The 27,099-nt window shown below is 39.7% G+C and overlaps 1 protein-coding gene across 3 annotated transcripts in view; it reads right to left on the minus strand.

Annotated features, from left to right (window-relative positions):
- Positions 1-27,099, minus strand: part of DMD (dystrophin) — a 1,885,017-nt gene that overhangs the window by 644,791 nt on the left and 1,213,127 nt on the right. For all 3 annotated transcript variants that reach the window (XM_060234097.1, XM_060234096.1, XM_060234099.1), the window contains 2 exons: positions 19,958-20,105; positions 11,615-11,764 (listed from right to left, as the gene is read on the minus strand). In XM_060234097.1, coding sequence (XP_060090080.1) covers positions 11,615-11,764; positions 19,958-20,105 — 298 coding nt within the window. The remainder of the gene's footprint in view (positions 1-11,614; positions 11,765-19,957; positions 20,106-27,099) is intronic.

Genomic DNA, 27,099 nt, shown 5'->3' on the forward strand with positions numbered 1-27,099 from the left:
TGAGAAGGCTACCTTGGAGGTCCTGGCCTTAAGTCTCCTGCCTAGCGGCCTAAATTTTTCCTCCAGGACCTCACGACTGCATTTCCCCACATAGTTGGTGCCAACATGCACCACGGCCACTGGCACTGTCTATCAGCCTATCTACTACATGCGTAATGTCCACTACCTTCGCACCAGGTAGGCAAGTCACCATACAGTCAGTATGTGGTTTTGCCACCCAGCTGTCTACTTGCCTAAGGATAAAATCACCAACTACCAACCCCCCCCCCCTTACTGCCCAGGGATGGTTCCTTGGCGTGAAAGGATATCCTCTCACCAACTGAAGAAGAGGTCCATTCTGAGGCCACATTCCCCTTATCCTCAGCATGGTGCCCTGTTCCCTCTCGACCCTCATGCTCCCTGGCAGCAACGGGGCCACCATGTTCAGAGTGGGGCTCATCTAATATGTCCCCGAGAGTCTTCCCCGAGTGCCTAACTGACTGTCTCTGCTTCTCCAGGTCAGTCACCTTGGCCTCAAGGGTACGAACTCGTTCCCTGAGGACCAGGAGCTGCTTGCATCGAGCACACACCCAAGACTTCTGTCCTGTGGGCAGATAGTCATACATGTGACATTCAGTGCAAAACACTGGAAAGCCCCCACCCCCACTGCTGGCATTCTACCTTCATGATAGCTTTTTTAAAATATACAGTCTCCTTTTAAATCCTGTTTGTTTATGTGGCTCTCCTTCTGGAGAGTCTACTTACCTTATTGGGAACACAGGAAAATAGGGATCTGGGTTCCTGGTCCTTACAGAGCCCCCAGGCCAAGAGCCCTTTAGCTGTCACCCTTCGGCTCGCGCCAAAGGCTCACACCTCTTGCAAGGTGCAGCTTAATAATGCAAAGAGGGTGGGGAACACAGCCACTCCTAATCAATCAGCAACAATCACCTTCAGCCCACTCAAACCAAACAGACAGCATTTCCCCAGCAACTACAAACTCAGAATTTTCAGCAGTCACACAAACTCAGAAATTCTCAGCAACTTCTCCAGCTGCTTAGAAAGCCAAACCTCACCTTTATATCACTTATTCTCTGCTCTCTCTCAGAGCTCTCTGAAATGCGCCATAATTTAGTATGCTAATTTTCTATTATGTTAGAATTTGAAATTAAAATGCTACACAAATACCACAGAACAGGCTTAGATTGTGGCTCTCTGCTGTCCTAGCAGATAGTGAAACATGGTTGTACGAACACAGACTTTGTTACTAAATCATAGCAAACAATCTGAGCAGCTTTTCTGCTTTATAAAAGAATTGTGATGCCCTGGTAAACAAAATCCAAATACAAGTTCAGTGAGCTGCACTATAACATCTGATACTTATGTAAATACAATTATGTTGCAATCTGATCTCATTATGAACACTGGCCAATTTCCTCACTACAGGGTGAAATCTGTATAAAGGTAATTAGTACAACATGGCCCAATATATCAGCATTCTTCTGAAAGCCAGATATATCAAGCTTACCAAAAATGTAGCAAACCCAGAGTCATTTATTTAGCAGACTGTACAATTAGATGGGAGCGGGGAACATTTTCTTTCTAGTGAAAGATATTAGATCAAGTTGGAGAATGGAAAGACAGCTCATGAAGAAATACACATTTGATAATGATGTGGACACTACTGAAATTATAGTTTTGAGCTTTAGTGCACCCATGATTAATTAGAGGCAATAATAATATAATAATACACTTTTATTTATATCCCGCCCTCCCCGCCAAGGCAGGCTCAGGGCGGCTAACAAGACATGTGCTAAAACAGACAAGACAAGCCTCTGATCCCAAGAGAGAGCTAACGTAGAGAAAACTTGACCTGCTTTACTAACCTTCACTTCTATCTCTATAGAAATAGCCACTTTGCATACCTCTCTGCCTTATATGTACAGAACCCCTTTCACCCATATGTCATCCCATTATCTGTTGTGCTCAGCAATTACACTACAAATGTAGCATATAAGGGTAGTCATAGTCTTAAAAGTAAGTGGAGAAGGAAGAGTAGAAGCTACCCATAGTACTACTGCCAATATACCTGGAAGACAAAGAATTCTTCCAGGAATGGCTGATGACCTCTGCAAGATCTGTAGTGGCATGATGCTATTAGTGAACATTGTATTCATGTAATGTAAAACTTGCTACAAATGTTCAGCCTGGTCAAAGCAACAGGGTCAGTGTTTTGTACGGATAGATACTTTCTTTGACCATGGTCAACTGAATAAAGACTTTGCTTCTACTGGACATAGTTTTGCTTATTTGGACCCCTTTGATAGAACCCAAATTTCTCCATCAATACAATATGCAGGGGCTCGGATCCAGTGATGCACAAGCAGGAATATGTGGATTTAGAGTTGTTCTGCTTGTGCAAGAAGCTGTGCAATATATAGCACTTTCTTCTCAGAAACTGTTTGCACAAGATCTTGCACTAGCAGAAATGCCATTGCGGGGATACAGTAAGTTTGACTTAGTGGAAGTGGTTAGTGTAGCCTTATGTGTATGTTTCTTCTCACTCAAGAACTCTAGCACAAGTAGAAATTTTGTCCTCAATGCAACCCAACATTTCTAATCTAATTTAAGTGGCGGGGGGCACTTAGGTGGGAGCAAATGTGCATTCTATGCCATTTTCTCTCTGCAGCAGGCTCCCTGCCCACTGCTTTCCCCAGCTTGTCTCAACCTATAAACTGGGAGAAAGGAATGGCTGGTGGAGCAAAAAAATGTCCAAGAGGCAGACTAAATAAGCACTGCCCTTTCCACCCACTTTAGTTTCCTTCAAATGGCTGTCCTTGCAAATTTTGGGGATTTCTTGTATTTGTTTTCAAACACATAACTTTGTCCTCAGAGATACTGTATTAAAAACAATCCCTTTGAAAATATTCTGAAACACAGGGCTACTGCAAGTATATGGACTCTACTATTAAATATTACTAGAGTTTAGTGTTCTCATTTTTAGTTATATTAATTGGTTTTTATTGTTATTGTTTTCACCTTGCATTCTTACATTCCATAAATCTCTGACCAATAAATCATACTATTCTTTCATTCCTCTTAATCCTGTTAAGTATAATACAATTTGTTAAGTATATAAAACTCCATTTTACCTGTTACAAACAGGATGCTTGAAGTTAAATAATACTCTGATCTGAATCGAGTCTGACAAATCCTTTTGTATTAATTAACTCCAGGCCTTAGCCATGCTGGCACCAGAGCTTTCAGCTTGAATTAAGAGCACATACTTCTCCATACAACAGACAAATTCTGTGCTAAAGATTGTGGCAATTATCTTAAAGTATTGTATTATCCTGAGCCTACAGTTCAGTAATAGTGAAACTTTGTAAAGCAATTCATTATTTTTAAACCCTGTGAGGTTTACATTAGGCTAAGAATGCATAATTGGCCCAAGGTCACCCAGTGAGGTTCAATGGCAGAGTGATGATTCAAACACGGGTCTTATAGATCCTAGTAAAAAATTCTAACTACTACAGAATACTGGCTGTTGTGGGGTGGCTGCTGTTGAAAAGTAGCAAGCAGCTGGCCTTGGTTAGTCATACCAGTTGGGTGGTATCAAGTCACCCAGTGGTTGCCAGTACTATAGTAGTAGCCTAGCAATGGCCACTGAGGTAATTCATTCCTTGAAAGAATCAGTGCTGCTTCTTTTATTTTGGGGGATTGACCCCTCATTTTTTTTTGGGGGGGAGAGGTTCAGTTTTTTTCTGCAAACCTGGGAATGTTTCAGGTTTGTAGAAAGATGTATTGTCTTTTCATGACTTCAGTCTCTAGATTTAAGTATCTACAGATTTGGTGATAATTAAGATATACTGATATGCATGAGTCTATATTATACATGTATGGGTTGTAGAGCGCCAGTTTTTTTAAATGGTGATGTAAGGAACTACACTAATCTGTTTGTTGTGTCCTAGGCTCAAATGGGAGAACTGTTACTTTTGGAGGGAAGCTGAACAAGCCAAAGCTTGTACTCCACACCAGGGTTCCAGAGAAGGCCTAAGCGTGCCCAATCAGGGGAAGGATTGAAACATAAGTAGCCAATCAACATCTAGGCTCATACTGTACCCTGATAGGCCCTTAGGGCCCTGTAAATAGCCAATCCATATACATAATTAAGGACCAATCAGAAGGGGGCAAGAATTGTATAAAGGAGCGGGAAGTTTGAATAGAGCTCAGTCTGTGTGTGTGTTCCTGAAGTAAAGCTTGCTGAAATCACTCTCCAACTCTGGTCTCTTACTGCGCCGACCCCAGTACTTTACACTGTTATTGTATCAGACTAACATGAATGTAAACAAGGGCCAACCTAACACCATATAATCCCTCTGCCCATTCATGCATACATAGACAAAGAATATAATCTGCACTGGCCTTCCAGGGATAGGTCCTAACTGCAATTGTACTGGCTCTGTATACTAGTGCAAAATCATGGAAATAATGGAAATTAAAAACAGAAAGTTTTCTCTCCAGGAAACATGTAACCACAGATGTTTTCAGGTTTAGGCATGAGATTCAGCAGACCAAATCAGTTCAGCCTGGGCCAAGAATGCCTTGGTGTGGAATGTGTATTTTTGTGCTTTCTGAGGCTTGTCTTTATGTGACAAGATCCTTTGTACTAAACATACTTTGCTCAATTACTGAGTGGTGATCTGAGGACCAGACAGGGGAGTTGCTTGATTTATCTCTGAGGCTGCCGCTGTTCCAAGTGAGCATGATAAGATTAAAATGGAAGTATTCCCAATCCTACCTCCACTCTGCATATTTCAAGCTTTATGTCAGAGATTTCCTGAAACTTTTTTCTAGGCTTTATTTGACTGGCCGACTGGTATGTCATTAAAAGTTACTGGAACTGGAACTGGACTGGCAGAGAAGATCTAGTCTTCGTACCAAGATGAAGAAGGAGAATGTCAACAAAATGGAGGTTTAACGGCAGTAATAATTTAAAATCTAGTGATCCAATAGAGGTACCATTAGTTCAGGGCTGGCCAAAGGCTTTCAACATCCTAGGCCGGCCGGCCCACCATGCCCCTTCCATGGGCCAGTCCATCTGCATGCCCAGCCTAGCTGTTAGTACCAGGCTAGTCAGCCAGTTCAGGCAAGCTCAATCAACAGGCGAACCCCAGGCTGCTGCTACCCAAGCAACCTCTGCATTTGTTACATTGCTATATTGTATGAATGAGGCTGATAACACTTGTTGCCCTCCCTAAGGCTGTAGGTGTATGTAACAACACTTCTCACAGATATGAGTAGCTGCTGTGCCCAAAAACTCCACAGCAGCTCTCTCTCATTATTTCAGAGCTTACTAAACTCTCTCGTTATTTCACAGTTTACTAAAAACAGAGTATTATTGCAATCAGTACTACTGTTGACACTTTTTTCTCACATCACTATATTGACAGTCAGAGTGATGACTTCAAACTGAAATAGCTCATATCAGCAACTATAAATATTCTGGTCTTAAAGGCTCTGTACCTGCCTAAAACATTGTGGAATTGGTGCCTTCTTTCTAAAGTTTTTCATGATAACCTTTTGTCTGATGTGACAGAATGTTGTAGAAATATTACATGTAAATCTTGTATATGAAGCAACATATCTGATACGAGACCTTAAATCAAATCACTTATTCACACAAAAATGTGTCCAAAAGTCAAGAAAATAATCCTAGAAAATGAGACATGGGAGGACTTAAAAGTCAAATAGGCTGCGGTCACACTCACCATTAAATCCATCCCTAACCCGTCTCTATTATACCCCGCAGCTTTTTTACAACAAATTTCCTGATCAGACATTCCTCCATCCTTAGGTTCTAAACAGCGTTGGTCCCGTCTTGGTTGATCACCCCACCTGGGTGTTTAAAGGGGGTGTGGGAAGCCGGGGAACTGCCTTTGCCATCTCCCTGCCTTGCAGGGAGACGGCAAAGGTGGGCGATCTGCCTTCCCCCCCTCCCATTTAGGAAAGGTCCCCTATGCAAGCACCAGTCGTTTTCGACTTTGGCATGATGCTGCTTTCACAAAGTTTTCATGGCAGACCTTTTACGGGGTGGTTTGCCATTGCCTTCCCCGGTCATTACACTCCCCCCCCCCCCAGCAAGCTGGGTACATATGTTACCGACCTCGGAAGGTTGGAAGGCTGAGTCAACAATTGTTGGCCCAATGATATCATTTGGAGTGGGCTCTTGCAGGGAAGCGTATGTGCACTTGCGACGAGTCGGCTACAATGGAGCATTCAAACATAGAAAGTACACGTGGGAGTCGTTGGAAGCATTCTTATTCCGGATTTAATGTACTATCAAAAAAGTCTGCATCTCAGTCGTGGCAGTTCGGGACAAGAACGAGCCAACAACCATTGCCAGATGCTGATGTTTGGACAACTGCATAAAATCCGACATGCATCTGGCTTTCATCCATGCCCATCTCGTCAGTTTACGTGCATCTGACCTCGGCCATAGTGGGGGTTCTTTTTTTGGGGGGGGGGGGTTGGACCTGATTCCATTTAATCATCTTAGTCACACTCCAATTCAACTCCACTGGTGGTCCAATGGACCTAAAATGGTTGACAACATGGGGGATATCCAACACTAACTGGAAGGGGAGATTATCACCTCCATCAAATTATCTTAACTTAAAAACTCTTCACCTAGACCAAAATGGATTATGAAACTAAAGCACAATTAACAACAGCCTCCAAACTGAAAGGAAAGTATAGTCCCCCTGGCTGTCTAACCCCTCTCTCCAAGAAAGTTATGAGTTCTTTCCCAAAAGGTGGTGGTTTTGTTTAATGATACTAGTGTAATTGGTACAAGAAACCAAGCTGGTACAAGAAACCAAGTGTAGTTATACTAGATATCTGCTGTCCCTAATGTTTTAAATGGTTTAAATGTCTTAAAATTTTAAATGTATTAATTATTTTAACTGTTTTTATGCTTAAATTCTATTTATGTCAAATTTTTATGTTGTGAGCCGCCCTGAGCCACTTGTTGGGAAGGGCGAGATATAAATAATAAAATAAATAAATAAATAAATAAAATAATTCCAGAGCCCTGGCTTCTGACCATCATTGTACCAGTTTACAAGGAAGGATGTGTGTCTGATCCATCTCATTACTGACCTGTTAGTTTTCTTTCTTCTTGTGATATTTTATGGTTCTTATACTTGCAATTAAAATCTTAAAATCCCTAACTAAAATGCCTTTTAAAGTTTATAAGGGTTAAAAAACACAAGGTCAATTTGTATGCTAAACAAAAATAAAAATAAACTCCCCTTCTCCACCTGGGATTCTCAGGCTTCTCACTACTCCACTGCCCTGCCACACCATGGGTGCTTTCACACAAGAGATTTGGCCCATAAGAAGCGAGAAAGAGAACTCGCCTCTTCCGGAACTTGATGGTTTCAATGCCCTTCGTCTGCTCAGTCTCTCATGTAAATAATTTCTAATGGAGCCACAGAGTACATTTCTTGTATGTGGATCAACACAAACCCTTGCAGTTCTCTTTCTCTCTTCTTGTGGGCTTCTGTTGAATTTCCTTCAAGTACACAGCTCCAGATCAGCATTTATCCAAACAAACTTGTGGGCATTTCCATTGACATTGGGAAAGGAGTGATACAGCACAAGGACATAAAGAGATGTTGCTTTTGCAGATTTTGGGAATGTGGCTATTATAATTTGAAGAATTCGGCTCATCAGCCAAAGCTGTTGAGAGGTTCTGGCCACCACTGCCACTTGTTTATGCAACAGGAGGTACAGGTCTAGCAGCATCTACAGACTACAAACCTCCTCCTTTAGTGGGAATACAACCCTACCCAGAACACAATAAATCTTTATAACCAACTCAGTCCTTCTTCCCTTTAGTACCATCTCTTGTTGGGTTTAAGCCATTGTGATCTCTTAAACAGTAAGTTAACAGATAACATGAGCAAGAACAGTAAGTAAACCCACTATGTCTCCTGCTTGTAGTTTTCTCCCTCTTAGAAATTATGCATTCTATATTCTGCCCAATAAATTGAAAGAACACTGTGGTCCTACATATTCCCTGGTATATCAGTGTGGATTTTTTTTCCTTTGGTGGGGGGAGAGGAAAGGCATTATACACTGATGCCTGAAATCACCTGTCCAATTAAATACCTCTTGGAAGTGAAAAAAAATGAGTCCATATTGATGTATCATGTCTAGGGATAGGCACAAACTGCATTTTTGTGGTTCAGTTTGGTTTGTGGCTGAACCATGAACCAAACCACTAACTGATATGCCAGTTCATGAACTAAACTGGTTCATATTGGTTCATGAGCCATTTAAAGTTTAAACCCCTGCTTCCCGCAGCTTTCTGTGGGAAACAGAAAGAAGATGTTTCCAGCTGGATGTCAAAAAGCTGCAGGGAGCAGAAAGCAGCCAAAAATTTAAACCAAAGAACTGATTTTCATGAAGAGCAGAAAGCTCCTGCTATTCACTTTTCATGAACCACATCAAAATTTGTGGAAGTTCATGGCAGTTCTTCAGTTTGTGAACATTTCTTTAAGAACCATGAAGTGGCCAAAATTCGTAACAAACTTTAGTTCGCCAACTGGTCTACTCATGAACTGATTAACTTTGATGGAGAAATTCAGTGATAGAGAATTTTAAGAGCATTCTTAAATGATGAGCTTCCTTACAATTTGATCCATGAACATCCTATATGAATGATAAATATGATGATGAATAAATGATTTTCACTGATTGGCTCAGTAACACAGATTTACCTTACTGACACAATTCAAGATGCTTGATTTGAAAAAAGGTGGTATTTCTTATAGGTACTGACTGTACCAATAAAATACAAAATAAATGCAAAAAGGCTAATCCCCGATCCAATTATCCCATTCTAGCATGCTGAAATTTGATAGGCTATGGGGTATTCATGCAGATTTTGACTACAGATGTCATATTAACCTTATTTCTAAAAATGGCAAGAATTCACCAGTTCCTTTTGTATCAGCTTTAAGATTCCTCATTCTGTGCAATATGGTGATCTTGAGGAATCTATCCCTGCATCCATACATCATTTGGATATTGTATTATCATTGCATTATAGCAATAATTTGCAACCGGATTGCCTTGTCCACATACGATAATCTGATTTTGAGTGTTTGCTGTAGTGCAATATCCAGTGGTGTGTGGATGCAGCTCAGGTCAGCTGCAAAGTCCAAATGTGAAAGGAAGGCATGCAGCCTTTTAATGTGATAAAATTAGATTTCTCTTGAGGTAAAGGGCATTTAAAGAAATGAATGGTGGAAAGTGATATTTATAGCTGTAAAAGAACATCAAAATCTCATGTCATAATATGTTGATTCCTTTATTAGGTATATGGTTTTGGACTGACTTTTTATTTAAAGAGAAAATCTTAGTAGCCACATTAAAAATTTACTGTTTAGCTATGCAAGATTAAGGGAGTGAAGACTGTGGTGGCATAATTGTAAAACTGCATATATAATAATTCTTGTGAAGAATTAGAGCTATTTATATAAAATTAAGATTTTCCACTATTACCAAATATAGAGTTCAGAACTTTTGAATTATTCAGGCACTAAGATGTCAGTAACTTACCTTAATTAGTTCTTGGAACTAACATACTAAAGTTCAGTTTTTCAAGTGTTTTAGATTAATGCTTAATCCCCACCTGAAGTAGATCTTTGATGTTTAAATGGATATTAATTATTCTGTAAGAATTACAGAGAAAGATGTAGACAGAAAGACTGAAGGAGAGCATATTTAAAATTTAACAATTTTTTGTACCTGCTAACAATTACTAGGAAATCATCTCAGATTAAATGGTGTAATTTATATTTTCTATATTGAAGGACAGTACAATGAAATGTAGCAATCAATTTGTAATTGTATGTAATGTTTCTGTTTCTTGAAACTGGTCAGGTATTGTCACCATATTCAATAATTTTTACAACACCTATTATTAATTTAATCTAGTATTGAGATTTATATCCTGCCCATCCCACCAAAGCAGCCTTATTACAGGATTGAGCTTTATTGTTCAGCTTTCTGGCACCATAGAAACAACATTGTGGCAGGCAAGTTACTTTACTTTGGACTGATTTGTACAGGTGTACTGATTTGTATAGGTGTTCCTTGAGAACAACGAGTTAACCAAGAATGCCTTAACCATATATCCTCTCTACCTAGAAATTTCCCCTCTCTTTATTTGCTAGGACCTGTGCCTCCCCTCCTTCTTGCTTATCAGGGATCTATCAGTTTGATCACCTTGTCACTTCCTGCCCTCCAGACTGGGAGACAAAATAATATTTTATTTATAACTCTTGCAGTTTAGAGCAGAATCTGTCTCTAAATTGTACTCATCTTTTCCTCTGAGGTGCTTGTGTGCTGTTTTATCATGTGCCCCATGATAATGATACTCATCCATGCTTTTACTCTGCCAAGCCATGCTTCACTTGGATGTGTATATATGAGTGCAGTTGTATAGTTTCAGAATGTCTCCACTGCCTTCCATTTTGGATTCACCTGCTGGATTATTTGTCCCCTGAACTCTTAGACCTCTGTTCTAAACATCTGGATCTCTGACTAGAACTTAAACAGATAGATAATTATAACCCCTGCTTTGCCTTATTTCTCTACTTATTTTGCCACTTGCTTGTTTTCCCCCTTCAGTGATACAGGGTATGTGGACATCTGGAATATTTGTATCTTTATGTGGGCATTCTAGTGCTGCTATTTTTTACTGTATGCTTGATATTATCATGATTGCTTGACTGTGCTAATTATTCCCCTCAATAGACCTTCTGTGGTCAAGATATCATTGCTTCTTTTAAACATGCACCAGGAGACTTGTCTTTTTGTAAGTTATCAATTTATTGTTGTGCATCTCCTTAGCCAAACAGGATGCATTTTTGTACAGTGTAAAACCTCAGCTGGCAGCTCCTAAGATTAAGAAGTAGAGGAAATACGGTTTTGTTCCTTGGGCTATTCTGGAGTGAATTTGGGCTGAACTGAAAGTGGTATACACTTACATAGATACATTTATAGTATATGGAAATCTGCCTGACCACACAATTTATACAAATAGGGAGAATTTTGAAGAGGGAAGAGGATGTGTAGCAGTATTGGGAGCTATGATGCCTGACCAAGCACACACTGAGATGTAACCAGTTCAGTGTTTTCTTTCCCATATGCAAGGTTCTACATAGATGTGGGCTGCACCATCCAGGGCCTCTTTTTACTTCACTATCAGCCTGAGACATGTAAAAAGACTGTAAAATCAATGGGAGGACTGCCATCAAACCTGAAGTGTGAAGCAACAGAACTGCTGATGATGATATTCAACATGAAGGAAGCCTACACCACAGCAGCAACACCACATAAGATAGTAAAATGACTCACCAGGGATGGTGTCAGAAATTGCAGGTAATCCTCATTTTCCTAGGCCTATTTATTTCTCTAACATATAAAGATGTACTGGTAAGTCTGGGTATGTGTATAGAAAGAAGCCAAAACAAAACAAATTTTAAAAGCCCTGCTGAAAATACTGGAAGGACTTGTAGCATTTTGCAAATCACACACACACACATGTGTTAATATGCCTAACCTTTATCCAGCGATGGTTAGCTTCCTTGAGTCTGGTGTCAAGCTTATGTTTTACTTCAGGGTTCAGTGATGCACTACCAAGAGCTTTTCCTCCAGTTTCATTTAATCGTTTCAGTATTCCCTTGTGTAGAGGCAGTTCTTCCACTTTTAACTGGAACAGACAAATGGAACATCTAAAATGAACTGTAGTAGAATTTTCAGCTCCCTTATCTTCACCTCTATTGATTAGTTTATCAGCTGAAGTAACTAGACTCAAGAGCTCAATTCAGCACAAAATATACACAGTTTTTGTTCTAGGTTGCAATGCCTTAGGAAAACAAAAAGGAAGTCAGTCCTGCCTCTGCATCAGGGAGACTTTCCCCAGGGGCAGATGCTCACCACAGTGTCAAAGCCATTGTGGAAAAGGAATGATACAAATCTCAGGAGAAAAAAAAAATGCAGTCCTCTAATGTCTAATTCTGACCTTGACAAAATTTTCTTTAAACCAATCCAAACATTTAGAAACCAGACTTGTATTTCAGCCATCAGAGTTTTATATTTTAAAAACCATATTTTCTACTTATTGCTACCACAGAACCTAATTCTAAACTCTTCTCAGTGCTTCATTATTTTATTAAAGCTATGACAAAGGTGCTGCTGTATACAGATGGTAACCCTGGTTGTCATCACTATAACAAAAAGTTAGTCTCTAATCTGAAGCCATAGGTTCTCCCCAATTTCTTATTACTTTAAAAAAACTTAATTGCATTGACAATTACAGACAATATAGAAAGCAAATGGTTCATCTATCACCACTAAATGAGGTAAAATTAACATATGAACAAGCAATGACAAGAACTTTATGAACCTTCTGACGTGAACTGATAAGTAAATTTTGTACTTCCACTGTGGACTGCGAAGACATACTACAATAAAATCATTACTGAAAATACAAGACAGCACAAAGAAATTTCTAGGCACCATGACAACCTGATGCCTGGGAATGGCTAAGTCCTGGTCTAATGATCTCCAGAATTTGGCCATGTGGAGCTTCACAGGTAAAAATATAAACCAGGAGACTCGTTAATTGTGTATTAGACATCACTGCTTTGTCAGTCAGTATGAGGACCTGACATTATCAGGCAGATGCTGAAACCCTTGCACCTTGAGAGAACCCACAGTCTATCCCAAACTAGCTGTGACATGGCAATAGCAATCTTTTGTGACCTTCTTCCAGACATGCTTCAGTAAGCAAATATGATGGCTACTAAGTAGAGAAACAGCAGCAGCTGCTGCCACTTGCATTATTGTCCTTCTGTATGTGGTGGTTGCTGCCACATCTAGCAGCTGTTGTCATCCATTTTCTGGTTAAGTGAGCAGGAGTGGCAGCAGTAAATAACAACAACCACTAAAGTGTGCTTTCTGGTTCTATCTGAATGTCAAGATATTTATTTTATTGATTTACAAAATTTATACTCTGCCTTTCTGCCTTTAGCAGGGCCGCCAAAAGCAAACATTAAAAACACACACAATATACTACTTCTTAAAAACTCAAAACAAAACAGAAGCACTTCATTCAAACAATTAAAACCAAGTTAAAATATACATATATGAAAATAACATGTATGCAGGAAAAAGGAATCACTGAAGGACAACATAAAAAAGACAAAACAAAAAAAAGATGGCTACAGAAGGGGCAGAGTTTTCATGTCATCAACAATTAGCATACAGCATAATTAATGCTATTTATTTATTTATGTTATATTTATATCCCGCCCATTCTATACAGACTCAAGGCAGCTAACAGCATAAAAAAGACAGTAAACAAAAGTAATATTAAAACAATAAAACAATCAGATAAATGGCAATGGTGCTACTTCAGGTGGATCATATAATATTTTCTTTCTCACACGCACAGATCCTAGGCAGTTAGTAACAAAAGCACGATGGATCCAGATGTGATAGCAGCCCTCTTCCATTAGATGTTATATGCCATCTGAAACAGTTCAGTCTTGCAGGCCCTGTGGAACTGCGATAAATCCTGCAGGGCTTCTGGGAGGGTGTCCCAAAATACTGGGGCCACAACTGAGAAGGCTCTTGCTCTGGTGGAGTTGAGCCTAACCTCCTTTAGCCCAGGGACAGCCAAAAGATTTTGAGAGCTTGATTGCAGTGCTCTCTGGGGAACATGTGGGGCAAGGTAGACCCGCAGATAGGTAGGTTCTAGGTCATATAGGGCTTTGAAGGTTAATACCAGGACCTTGAAATGGATTCGGTACGCAACAGGCAGCCAGTGCAGCGCTCTCAGCACAGGCTGAATGTGCTCCTGACTGGGAAGCCCCATTAGTAGCCTGGCTGCAGCATTCTGCACCAACTGCAGTTTCCAAACCTGAGTCAAGGTCAGCCCCATGTAGAGAGTGTTACAGTAATCGATTCTTGAGATGACCGAGGCATGGATCACCAATGCAGAATCCAGGAATAAGAGCCACCCTGAGGAGTCCCACACAGATGAGAGGCAAGTGATAAATGTGGAATGAGTCTCAGAGTGCCTTCCAATCTCCTTTCTCATTCCCTCCCTACAACTGAGACCCTGCAAGGTAGGTGGGGCTAAGAGGGCTCTTTTGAGAACTGCTCTTGAGAGAACAGCTCTGAGGGAACTTGTGTGACCTTCCTCCAGACATGCTTCAGTAAGCAAATATGATGGCTACTAAGAGAAACAGCAGCAGCTGCATGTGCAAGAGTGGGGAATCAAACCCGGTTCTCCCAGATTAGAGTCCTTGCACTTAACCACTACACCAGACTGGCTCTTTCGCCAAACGCTGTTGTTATGCTCCATCAGTCTCCTCTCCAGAAGATGGAGCATAACAACAAAGTCTCAGAATTACTCTTAGCATCCTACAATTAAGAAGGATACATTTACACATCAGTCTTCAATTATGACATATTTAATTGCTTCATTGTGTTTTCCCCTGGAATTAAATCCAAACAAATGGTGACCATGAACTTAACTTGCTATTACTGTTTGGTCGTTGCAGCAATTAAAACATCTTTATAATGTTGAATGCTAATTTGCTGTTCACCCTCTACCTATATGTATGGACTGATAACTTCCATTACAATGTATCTGAGGAAGTGCACACAAAAGGTCATAAATGAATAAAACTTTGTTGGTCTTAAAGGTGCCTCTGGACTCAAACTTTGTTCTACCAAAGAGTTTTTGCCCAAAAACTAGAGCATTGCCCCACAGTCCCCGACATGTCTACATCACTTCTGGATCACATTGGAAGTCACATGGGCATGTCACTGAATTATTGGATGAAACTACCTGTGCCTGGTAAACCCACCTCATCCCCTGCCAGCTTCTAGGAGGGACCTAGCAACCCTAGATTTTCCACTTGCAAAACATGCACTTTGCCATTGAGCCACAGCATACAATACAGTTATTATAATGTAGGTCAGGGATGTCAAATTCATTTGTTATGAGGGCCGAATCTGATATAAATGAGACCTTGTTGGGCTGGGCCATGTCAGGTTGGGCTGAGCCATGTTGAGCCAGGCCATGGGTGTACTTATTTAAGATTAGCTAGCAGAGATAAAAAATTTATAAAGAATACAGATGAACACAAAGATTTTTTTTTAAAAAAAAATTAAAACATGTTTAAAACATGAGCACTCATTGGTCTTAAAGATGCTTTCTTTGTATTTTTCCCATGGAATCTAGGGAACTGGGTAAAGGAAGCTCTGGCTCTTTTCTTCCTTCCTCAGGGGACTGGGAGGGGTGTGTGTGACAAAGCCAATAGAAGGAAGAGAGGCTTGGCTCAATAGCTCTGCTGAGTGATTGAGAGAGCCTGGCAAAGCAAGCTCTGCCCCCGCTTCTCCCCAAGGGAGGAGCCTCAGTCAATAGAGAAAATAAAGGTTTTGTTCTGTAGCTCCTGTGAGATTGAGCAAGCCTGGCAAAGCAGCTGTGATGCAGAAGGAAGCAAGAGAGAAGGAGAAAGAAGCAGATGACAGCCAGTTGCTCAGGAGTCTGATAGGAGTCCTCCGGGAGCCTGATTTGGCCCCAAAACTGCATGTTTGACACCCCTGTGGTCTGATTCAGCCAAGCAGAGTGGGTGTAACTATATTTATTGTTGCTGTACACAATAAGACCCCAGTCAGTCCTCCATCTTAGAACAGCCAGGAAACAGGAATAACCAACTCCCACACCCCCACTCAGACATGCCCAATGATATCCCCCAGCAATAAGTAACTAGGCCACTAGGTGGCAACAACAACTGAACACATATAGTGTTGATGTGAGTTTCAGAAGGTAGCCATGTTGGCCTGCAGTAGAAAAGCTAGATTTGAGTTTAGATTTTTGCAGGGCTTTTTGTATAGAAAAAGCCCAGCAGGAATTCATTTGCACATTAGGCCACACCCCCTGACACCAAGCCAGCTGGAACTGTGTTCCTGTGCATTCCTGCTCAACTGCATTCCTGTAGTATAAACTCCCTTCATCAGATAACCAATGATGTTCCTACAGGTTTGTAAAATGGATTAAAGCTTCCATACATACATGTGCAATGCCTGGGTTTCAACAAAAACAGTTTTTGAGACCTAATATGTGTTCTAGCATATTTAAATATGTAATTTCAATGATCTGAACAAGACTTCCAAATTTTGCTGAAATGAAAAAGAACAAGTACAGAAACGTTCTACCATTTTTATTGCCAATTCTCTACCTAGGAAGAAATCAGAATGTTGCTATAATTTCTTTTCCTTGATTTTATATGTATTTTTCCCACCCTCAGCTATGCTGTGGCAGGTCCAAAAAGCAGCAGAGAAAAGAATATTCCAGTAAATGTAGAATATTCCACTACATAGATAAATGTTGATAGCCATTCTTCAAGTCACTTAAATCAGTGATCAATCATTACTGGAGTGGTCTGTGGCATTAAGAGTTAGCGAAAATGTGCTGTTTTATAGCTATGATGAAGCAAATAATTTCTCTCTCCTTGATATACACACAAAGTGAAAAATGGTTTCTAGGGTAACACACTAAGAAATAAAGCAGCACATTCAATTCTGGATTAATAGCATTAGGGAGGTTTTCCCTTGAACTGAAAGATGTGTTCTAAAGTCAAATATATGAAAAATAAAATAAAGTTCTTATTAAAACCCACTCTTCCTTCCTTCCATTTCGCCTGGAGGCAAACAAATCAGAGCCCAAATGACATGATATTTTGGCCTTGAACTGTTGATATACATGGAATTCATGCTAAAGACATTATTGGCCACTACAGAAATCTAGCTTGATATGTGTTTATAATTATTTAATACAAGAATAATAATTATTTAATACAAGAAAATGACCTTGGGGGAGGGCAGATTTAGACATTGCAACACTGTTCAACATTTATTGATTCATGTATGAAATCCATATGGCACTTACAATATGGGCAATATATATGCACCAGCAGTAAAGCCTGTTGTAGGAAGAGATACAAAGGACCTTAGAAAAATATTGGGGGAGGGTGATGAATGTGTAGGTGGCAGGAAGAAAGGAAGATGGGCAAACAGAATGAAAGAAAAAGAGAGAGAGACAGAGAAAGAATGAGAGAAAGAATGGTAGAAAAAGATTGTGAGAAAGAAAAATGAAAGAAAGGAAGGTAGAAAGGATGAAATAAAAAGTCAGAAAAACATAGGCTTCCCAATCCCCAGGTCCCAGCGGGGGATCCCCCGTTTTGACAGGCTTCTCCCCGCCCCTAGCCAGCTGGCCAGCGGGGGAAGCCCCGCCCCCACAGTCATCCTGTAGTTTTAGAGCTCCTGCAGGTTTAGAAACCTGCACACAGTTTTTAAAATGTGTGCCTTTAAGGCTGAGTAGGAAGCAGGAAACAGGAAGGGCTTAATGGGAAAGGATCTGTAACAGTTTCCTCAGAGAATGGCCCCTCTCTTTCTTTTGGTTTCGTTTTCAGAGCAAGCAGGCATATTCTGCAGGAACAAGACCCAGTAAGTATTTGTGTGTGAGAGAGAGGGAGGGGGCAGGGGATTCCCTGGTTTGGAGGCCCTTCCCCTGCTTTAGAAAGTGTAAGGGGGGAAGGAAATGTCTACTGGGCACTCTGTTATTCCCTATGGAGAACGATTCCCATAGGGAATAATGGGGAATTGATCTGCGGGTATTGGGGGCTCTGGGGGGCTATTTTTTGAGGTAGAGGCACCAATTTTTTAGTATAGCATCTAGTTCCTCTCCCCAAAATACCCCCCAAGTTTCAAAACGATTGGACCAGGGGGTCCAATTCTATGAGCCCCAAAATATGGTGCCCCTATCCGTTATTATTTCATATGGAAGAAAGGCATTTGAAAAGGTGTGCTGCCCCTTTAAATGTGATGGCCAGAACTCCCTTGGAGTTCAATTATGCTTGTCACACCCTTGTTCCTGGCTCCAGCCCCAATGTATCCTGGCTCCACCCCCAAAGTCTCCTGGCTCCGCCCCCAAAGTCCCCAGATATTTCTTGAATTGGACTTGGCAACCCTAGAAAAACATATGGAGATAGAATGAGCGAAAGAACAGAAGGAAGAGGTAAAAAAAGAGGGTGAGAAAGAAGTGAAAGAAAGAAAAATGAAAAGGAAGATAGAATGAAAGAAAAATACACAAAGGGAGGGAGAAAAAATGAGAGGAAGGAAGGGGGAAATTGAAAAGTTGGAAAGAGGAGTGAAAGAAAGGAAAATGAAAGGAAAACAGGGAGACAGAAAAATGACAGGAAAACAGGTAGGCCGAAAGGTAGGCAGTCATTAGAAGCCTCCCTTTCACCCCCTCCCAATTGAAGAGTATTTGCAGGTGGAAAGGGGGCTTGATACATCATATAGTGTCAGTCTGTTTATCTGCTGCTGTTGAACTGGCCCTTCCCTACTGTGAATGAACATTTTTTTTATGTCAGTTGAAGAAAAATAATGGCTACTGTTTGTCATATAAACATGTTTTCTCTCACATTTTACTGTTTGCATCACTGTTTGCTTTGTGGCAGTGTTGTTTGGGGTTCGTATGTGTGTGTGTGTGCTGGGGGGAGACAGACTGGGCCCTGAGGAGAGGCAGTAGTGATCAGTAAGCCCCCAGGAATACCTGTCAGCAGAGTACTGTCTCCCTCAATGGCCATCTGGTGAGGTTCTCGCCTGACAGGGCCAGTGGTGAGTGAGGGAGAGCACAATCAGCCAATAGCACACCAAAGACAGAGTGTGAGCCAATCCTGCATAGCCCACATCCAACCAATGAAAAACCTCCGATTTGCAACAAAGTAGGGCTTTTATTTATTAAGGATTGTTCATATGTCAGCAGTACATCAGGTCAGGTGAACGTTCTTTTAGTGTTCTAAAACTACATAAATATAGACTGTGATACTTGGTAAGTACAATTAAATGAGATGGCAAATGCTTGGGATTCTATATACTATACCTATGCCTTTTAATGTGTCTACAAAGTTCCTATGCCATGAGATTTTATGTGTTTGCTGTTCTGTTGAATGTTCTTTATGAGTCACTATCCTGTGATGACAAGCTCATGTGTTCAAAATTGTGAAAGGCCAAAATAATGAAATAAATGTATGTGTCATTGGTGAGAGACCCTGAAGAGGTGTTTATGTTGTTTTGTTCAAGACCATTTCCCTGTATTTGTAATGCTTGTAATAATAAACTTGCCATTAGACAGGTGCATCTTGAATATGTGCTTTTTACATTTGCCTTCTGCAGTTTTCATCTGAGGCTTTAGCTTTGAAAAAAATCTTTACAATAAATTGCTTCTTATGATTACCTATTCAATTTTCTGCAAAGCTGTTAGTGGACATCAGCTCCAGCAAAACTTGGTTCTAGTGCACATGAAACTTTCAAAAATCAACTAGGGCTATTTTTCAAGTGTTTGACACTAAGGAGCAAAATGTACTTACCGTATTTCTCTGCTGTGGTATTACATTCCTTTCATAACTGGGGGGGGGCTCAAAATAACAAGTGTAAATTCCACATGATTTATCACTACAGGTTCTGTGCAAAGGAAAATTATTTCAAGGACTACAAAAATCAAAACATTTAGCATTCTTAACCTAGGATTACAGGGTTTGGTAGAGAGGGAAAGCACACCTATGTGGCATAAGAAAATAATATATACAAAGTTTCTCTGAAACTTTTCAGTGGGACCCAGAGCTTTTTTTGAGCAGGAATGCACAGGAATGTGGTTCTGGCTGGCTTGGTGTCAAGGGGTGTGGCCTAATATACAAAAGAGTTCCTGCTGGGCTTTTTCTACCAAAAAACACCTGGTGGGATCTAATAAAATATTTTTTCTACTGTGGTTAAAGGGGAAAAAAAGGTGTTCTTAAAAACCAAATTGGCAGAAACTGGTTACCTTCACTTTTTGAAGAGTATCTTTCAACTGGAATTCATTTCCTGGTTCAAGAGGGATACCAGTGACACTACTTGCTTCGTCTAACCATAAAAGAAACTTGCTTAAGTCGTACTGCAATTCTGTCAGGAGATTTTGTTCTTGCTCAAGTCTGTGGTCATAAAAGAAATAACAACATTAATACAGTCAATTTGTATCTAATTTATAGAAACATTAGCCAATAAACCTACTTGACAACTTAGTAGTGACCAACAGAAGTAGAGATTGATGCTTAACTCCTGAAAGGAAAATATTGTTTACTACCATCAATTCTTTAATTAATGAAAACCAAGGATTTATCAGTTAAAATGTTGGGAGCATACAACAATTCATCCACCTTTTTGGTTTAACAAGTTTTATTAAGTTTTACAGGGAAAATTGGGGAATTGGGAAAAGGATCAGGGATAGGGTACAGAAAATAAAAGAGTAGATTACAGTTATTGCTACATTTAAAAAGACAAAGAAAAAAGTATAATTCATTATACCTGCAAGTATTCAAAATTAGTACAAAGATATTACCTTTAAATTCTACAAGTCTTTTATGACCTTTTAATATTATTATAAAATCCTACTGTTTTACAAACTATTTAATGGCGAATTCCAGATTCTTATCTATCATGTCTATAATCATACAAAACCAAATCTGTGTATCTTTAATGTAATTTGAATTATGTATTTTAACTTAATTAACTGGTTTTTATGTTTTAATTTCTTTTTAATTGTTAAATTTAAAGTTTTATCTATTTATGTTAATTGTGTGAAATGTTGTTAGCCGCCCTGAGCCGCCTAGGCGGGGAGGGCGGGATATAAATAAAATCTAGATAAATAAATAAATAGATAAATAAATAAAACAAGCTTCTCATTAAACTTAAAAGGATTTTAGCTGGGTACAATTATAGTGTGCATGTCTTATTAGCAAATGTAGATAACTTTAGGCACCTACTTGAAAAGTTAGCTCTCTTAATGAGCAAAAAGGGTGAATTTCCTAAAAGTGAGCTTGGCCAGCAGCAGCTTGGGGATCAGCTGCTGACTAGCAGTCACTCAGGGTCTGTCTGAGCTGCCTGGCTAGCCTGGTGCTCGGAGCTGGGCCAGACTTACACACTGTCGGCTCAGATGCTTAGATGGGCTAATGGACTGTCCAGTGGGAGGGGCACAGAAGGACAGCTAGCAACTAATACACTGGTACAGGAGGGGGGATACCTGGCATGGCAGTAGTACAAGTGAAAAGAAACTCAGGATTATGATGTTTGGCAGTGTGATATGGCTCCCAGCAGAGCTAGTGTAATTTTTATCTGCATTTATCTGCATTAAGCATAACATCGAATGGCATCAGAAATAATATATCCATGCTACTCCACACTAATCAAAGCCAATCTGAACTACTGTATGCAGTCCTGTGATGATGAAGAAGAAGAGGAGGAGGAGATTGGATTTATACCTGCCCTTCACTCAGTCTCAGTGGCTTTCTTTCCCTTCCCTCCCACAACAGACACCCTGTGAATTAGGTGGAGCTGAAAGCTCAGAGAGAACTGCTCTTGAGACAACATCTCTGCTGAGAACTTGTGAGTTGACCCAAGGTCACACCAACAGCTGCATGTGGAGGGATGGGAATCAAACCCTGTTCTCCAAGATTAGAGTCTGCACACTTAATCACTATACCAAACTGGCTCTCTGTTTGAGAAAAATGTGGACAAACCGGAATGGATTCAGAGAAGGGCAATTAAGAGAGTTGAGGCTCTGGAAAACAAGTTCTATACTATTGCCCCATGCTATACTGGTTCCCTTTTTAGAGGACCCCACCAAGGGGTTTTTGTGTGTGTGTTTTCTCCTGATAGGGACCAAAAGAAAGGAGCAACTGAGCAGAGTAGACCGCCCTGAATTTAAAGCTGGTTATGTTCAGAACTCAAGGAAATTGTGTAACAGCTATAGTGCAGCTCAGGGAAGTCTTTTAAGTCTTGGAATCAATGCTTGTATGACCAACCTAGAGAAGCTTGTATAATGTCTTTTAAAAAACATCCTTTGCACCATTAGGCGCATAGAGTCCCAATAACAACTTTTTTTTTCATCTAATATTGTTTCTACTGCTACAAATCTTCCATCTTTATCTTTAAATATTAATTTTGGCTCCAATTCTTGTTTAATATAAAAAACCACTCCCCTTTTCTTCTGTTCAGCCAATGAAAAAAATTCCACTCCCAATTGTTTGTTCCATAAAAATTTATAATCCTTTTGTTTGATATGCACTTCTTGCAAACAAATTATATTACAGTTTTGTTTCTTAATCCAATGAAATGTTGCCCTTCTTTTTTGTGGTGAATTTAGTCCATTTACATTCCAAGACAATAATTTGTAATCCATCATGGTGCAAATTCTTTATTTTCTTAAAAAAATCTATGCATATGCTGTGCATTTGTAATTGTAATTCTTTTCCCCTGGAATTCAAAGCTCAAGCCTTCAGGTATTATCCATCTAAACATCATTCCATTGTCTCTCATTTTTTCTGTCAACTTTTTATATGTTCTTCTATCATTTATCACTTGCTTTGGCAGCTCCTTCATGATTCTCACTCTGCTGCCTCCCACTATCACTGTCTTTTCAAAGTTTTTACTCATGACCCTTCCCACCATTTCCTTTGTCATATATCTTATGACAACATCTCTTGGTAAGTTATTTTTCTTGGCATAAAGTGAGTTCACTCTATACATATAGTCATACATTGTTTTGGACTCTTCAGGGTCTTCCTCTAAAAATTCTGCAATTATTTGTATTATATATTCTTTTAAATCACCATCCTCCTTCTCAGGTACTCCTCTCAGATGTATCTGAGTCTCCATCAATTTGCAGTCATGGATTGTCACTTTTTCTTGCATTTTCAACAATGTGGAATCATATACTTTCATTCTGCTTTCTACCTCCTGCACTTTCTTAGATGTTTCCTCAGTTTCCTTTCTGAGATCTTCCATATCTTTTTAAATCTCTGCAATATTTTTTTTCCCAATTCATTTATCATCTCTCTCATCCCTTTCATCATTCTGGCCTCCATTGCCTTCAATTGGTCCTGCATTTTTTCCCAATGAAATAGCCCTTGCACGGGGCTGCTTGTGTTCAGACATTTAAAAAACAACGGAAATTTGGACCTCACCAATTTCCAATTTGATTATCAGATTCAAAAGAGTAGGACTTGCCCTTTATAACAAGCCCAATTTCGCCATCCTCGGAGCTCACAAAGTCAAGATATTTATTTTTAAAGTTTTTAAATCTTCCAAAATGGCGGTCGCAATTTTTTTACTGCTCCTTACAATTTTTCTCCCCTTTTAAAAACATCCACACAAATAATATGACCAATGATTAGGTCCACGCAAATAATATGACCAATAGTATTTAACTTCTTACCCTCTTCTCAGCTAACTCCAATAATTTTTAATGTCCCGAATTCTTTAAAAACATTGTTTTTATTTTGACCTCCCAGCAATGGCCGCCGATGTTTCTCAATGGTAGTAAATTCCTAGAGTAGGTTTTCCTTCCACTACTTCCTGCTTTTGTTGCCACGAAGTCTCATTCACACTGGTAAGGAGATCTCACGATACTTGATGTACTTCCTGTCTTGCTTGAATGTGCTGCAGGTCTGTGGCGATGGTGCTCTTTTTTCAAAACCGCAAGTAGACTAAACAATAAATTCCTTTCCACTTTTTAACACTGTCTTTTATATTTATAAAGTCCAAATTTCACCTCTTCCTCCCCTCTTCTTCCAGATGTTCTAGATTTTCCTTTCCCACCTTTTAAATTTATTCCATTAAGCTGTAAATAGTTCCAGAATGAAAGATAGTAATTTGTACCTTCTCTTCCAATTATCCAAGTTCCCACCGGTCTTGCAACGTTTTAGATGTTTAGCAATGTCCAAGAAGGTTAGGATCCTGTTGAGCTTATGTCAAATAAATGACTCTGAAAACTTCTGCAGATGATGAAAATGCAACTCTTCCCAGAAACCCCTCAAAGCCTCAAAGGAGCCCCCCCCCCCCGGGACTCCCTTTTAGCCAAGGTAAATCTCCTCAAAGTTTCCTGTGCATATCTTGGACTAATCTCTGACTGAGAAAAGTAGGCAGTAGGCATTAAATTATCAATTGCTTTCCACTACTCTGAACAGAAGTTCCAGCCTGTTCCCGTTATGAGAAGCAGCTTGCCCAAATCCTCTATGGTATCCCTATATGGATCTCAGCTTTTACCAGGAAAGTGGAGGGCATTCAAGCCTCATTCTTTAGACAAATTCTTGGTTTGCCAAAATGTGTGTCCTACTTTGCTCTCTGCTCTGAAGTGGGTCAGTCTTTGGTGGAGACCAAAGCCTGGATTGCAGTGTTTAAATTCTGGCTCAAAATTCATTTTAGAACAGATCCCAACAGCCTCCTTGATTGTATGAAAAGAGACCCATATATTTCGTCCTGGACAGCACTGCTTCTGTCTAAACTCAATCAATTGGGGTTAGAGGTAGATGATTTTTCTACCTCTGAAGAGTCATATATCTTCAGATGTATTAAACTGAGACTGTGGGAATTGGAAGAAAATAAATTACGGCCAACTCTCCCTTATACTTGCTCTCCAGCTTCCTTAGGTCTTTATGCTTTTTGTGGCAAAATGCCCAATTATCTATCAGACCTAACCACTCCAAGTCATCGCAGGGCATTTATGTTGGCCAGACTAAACGCGTTTCCCTCCAAAGTTTTACAAGGGAGATATCAGCGAGTCCCTTTAGCCGACAGACTTTGCTCCTGTGGAGCGAATACCCCTGACTCAATCCAGCATATATTGCTTGATTGTTCTTTTTACCATAACCTCCGTAAAGATTTATTTGGCAAGCTTTCTTTTTCTCCAGATTTGTCTATTCTGCCACCCTGTTATTATTTATTGAGTGATACTGAGGGGGTGGTTAGTGAGGCTGTGGCAAAATTTCTGGCTGACATCCTTAAATTTAATTCTGACCATGTTTGAATGTATCTGTAAGCTCGGTTTTATTTTGATTTTATCTCCAATGTTTAAATTTTTATATTCTGTGTATTTTTATCTGAATCTATTATGCCATTAAAGGTTTGGTATGGTATGGTATGGAGAAGCAGCTCAGCTCGACATTTTCCTCCCCCGGAAGTTGCCGTACAGATTCTGTTTTTTGATTGGATCCTGTGTCTGTACTTCTCCCTTGTGCTGTATGACAGAAAGACAGCTTGTCCTGCTTTGAAAATTATTCTCTGAACATTGGTTCCAGGTAAAATATACGGTGTTTCTGAGATCATGAAGACTATTTGAAACATGTGTTGTAACCTAGGATGCATGTAGCCACCTATTCTCCATCCAGGAGCCTTGACAGCCTTCACTGCTGCAACTGCATTTATTTGTGGCTTTGACATTTATGGAACTGTAGACCTGTGAGGATATATTTGAATCTAATGCATACTCAGATAATGTCACTTTGCCCACTCATGGGACCTGGGGATTCCCTGGAATGACAGCTCATCTCCAGACTATGGAGATCAGTTCCCCTGGATAAAATGGGATGATTTGGAGGTTGGAATCTACAGCACTGTACTTCATTGAGCTCCCTGTCTTTCCCAGACTCCATCGCCAAATCTCCATGCAACGACTATACTACTTAAGACTCTTAAGATCACTACAACTGTCAGGGAGTCTGCTGGTTGCCTTTTATCGTGGTTCCATTGAGAGCATTTTATCTTATTGCCTCTGCGCGTGGTTTGGGAGCTGCACGGAAGCAGAGAGAAGGGTGCTCCAAAGAGTGACGAGAAGAGCACAAAAGATTTGTGGATGTTCTCTCCCCTCATTGGTGGATCTGTATAATATGGGATGTAAAAGGAAGATACAAATGATCCTAAGGGACCCTTCACATCTGGGCCATTTGCTATTTGAGATCTTACCGTCAGGTAGACGATATAGAGTGTTGAAGGCTAGGACAAACAGATTTAAGGACAGTTTCTATCCAAGTGCTGTGGTTAGGCTAAATGCAGGGTTATGAAGGATTATCTGTTTTAGATATATTTAAATGGTTGAAATGGTTTTAATGGTTTTATGAATGTTTATCTGTTTTAGATGTATTTAAATGGTTTTAATGGTTTAAATGGTTTAGATGTATTTAAATGGTATGAATATGAATATGTGTGTTTGATGTGTTGGTATGTTTTGTGGAAGAGCACCTCATTTCGTTGCTCTCTTTTTGTTGAGAACAATGACAATAAATTTATCTATCTATCTTCTCGATCTAGATTGGGCAGCCCTAATCTCCATCCCACACCAGTGGCCAGAGAGAACCTGGCAACCCCTAGGTATGTAAGTATCAAAATATGTTACTGGAAGATTCAGTTAAAATGTGGTGAGAGCAGCAAAGTAGCACAAGAATAGGAACAAGCAATTTTATTAAGCCTTTGGTAAATTATTATGAGATATGCTGTTGTAAATATTTAGGACGTGGGCTGCCATGTCAGGCTACATTTATCACACACTATGCACACAATATACATTTCTAGAATAAAAATATTATTTTCAAATACTAGTATACTTTAAAACATTAAAATAATTATGTATTTTCAAGGTTGTCCTTTGACAGCACTATTTAAAAATACTTTATTCAAGCATTCAAATCTCAAGTGTTATATCTTTATTTACCTACAAGTTTAATGATTTGCTGCAATTTATATGAATCTACAGCAGTAACAATAATAAATGGTAGCTTTAAAACTCTGCATCTGCAATTAAGTGCTAGATATTTTATTTCTAGAGTCATTTCATTACATTTACACAAGAACAAACCATACCCTCTCCTTGAAATATTACTTCAGTAGCTGCTTGCATTACAAATTCTTCTAATATATCTTTAGTAAATGGAACAACAGTGCATAGTGAGATACCATTATCTATTTTTAAAACAGTAGGGGAAATTACAATGTTGTGCATCATATAATCAAATGTTAGCTCATATTCATGTCCTTTTAAAATACACAACACTTCTCATAGAGGAAACAGTCAAACCTGGTGCCAAAAATTTTGAAAATAAAGCCAATGCAAATAGCACAAAAAAAGGGGGGGGGGGAGATCCAAGTTAAACAGAC

The sequence above is a fragment of the Heteronotia binoei genome, chromosome 3, assembly GCF_032191835.1.
Source record: "Heteronotia binoei isolate CCM8104 ecotype False Entrance Well chromosome 3, APGP_CSIRO_Hbin_v1, whole genome shotgun sequence".
Lineage (NCBI taxonomy): Eukaryota > Metazoa > Chordata > Lepidosauria > Squamata > Gekkonidae > Heteronotia > Heteronotia binoei.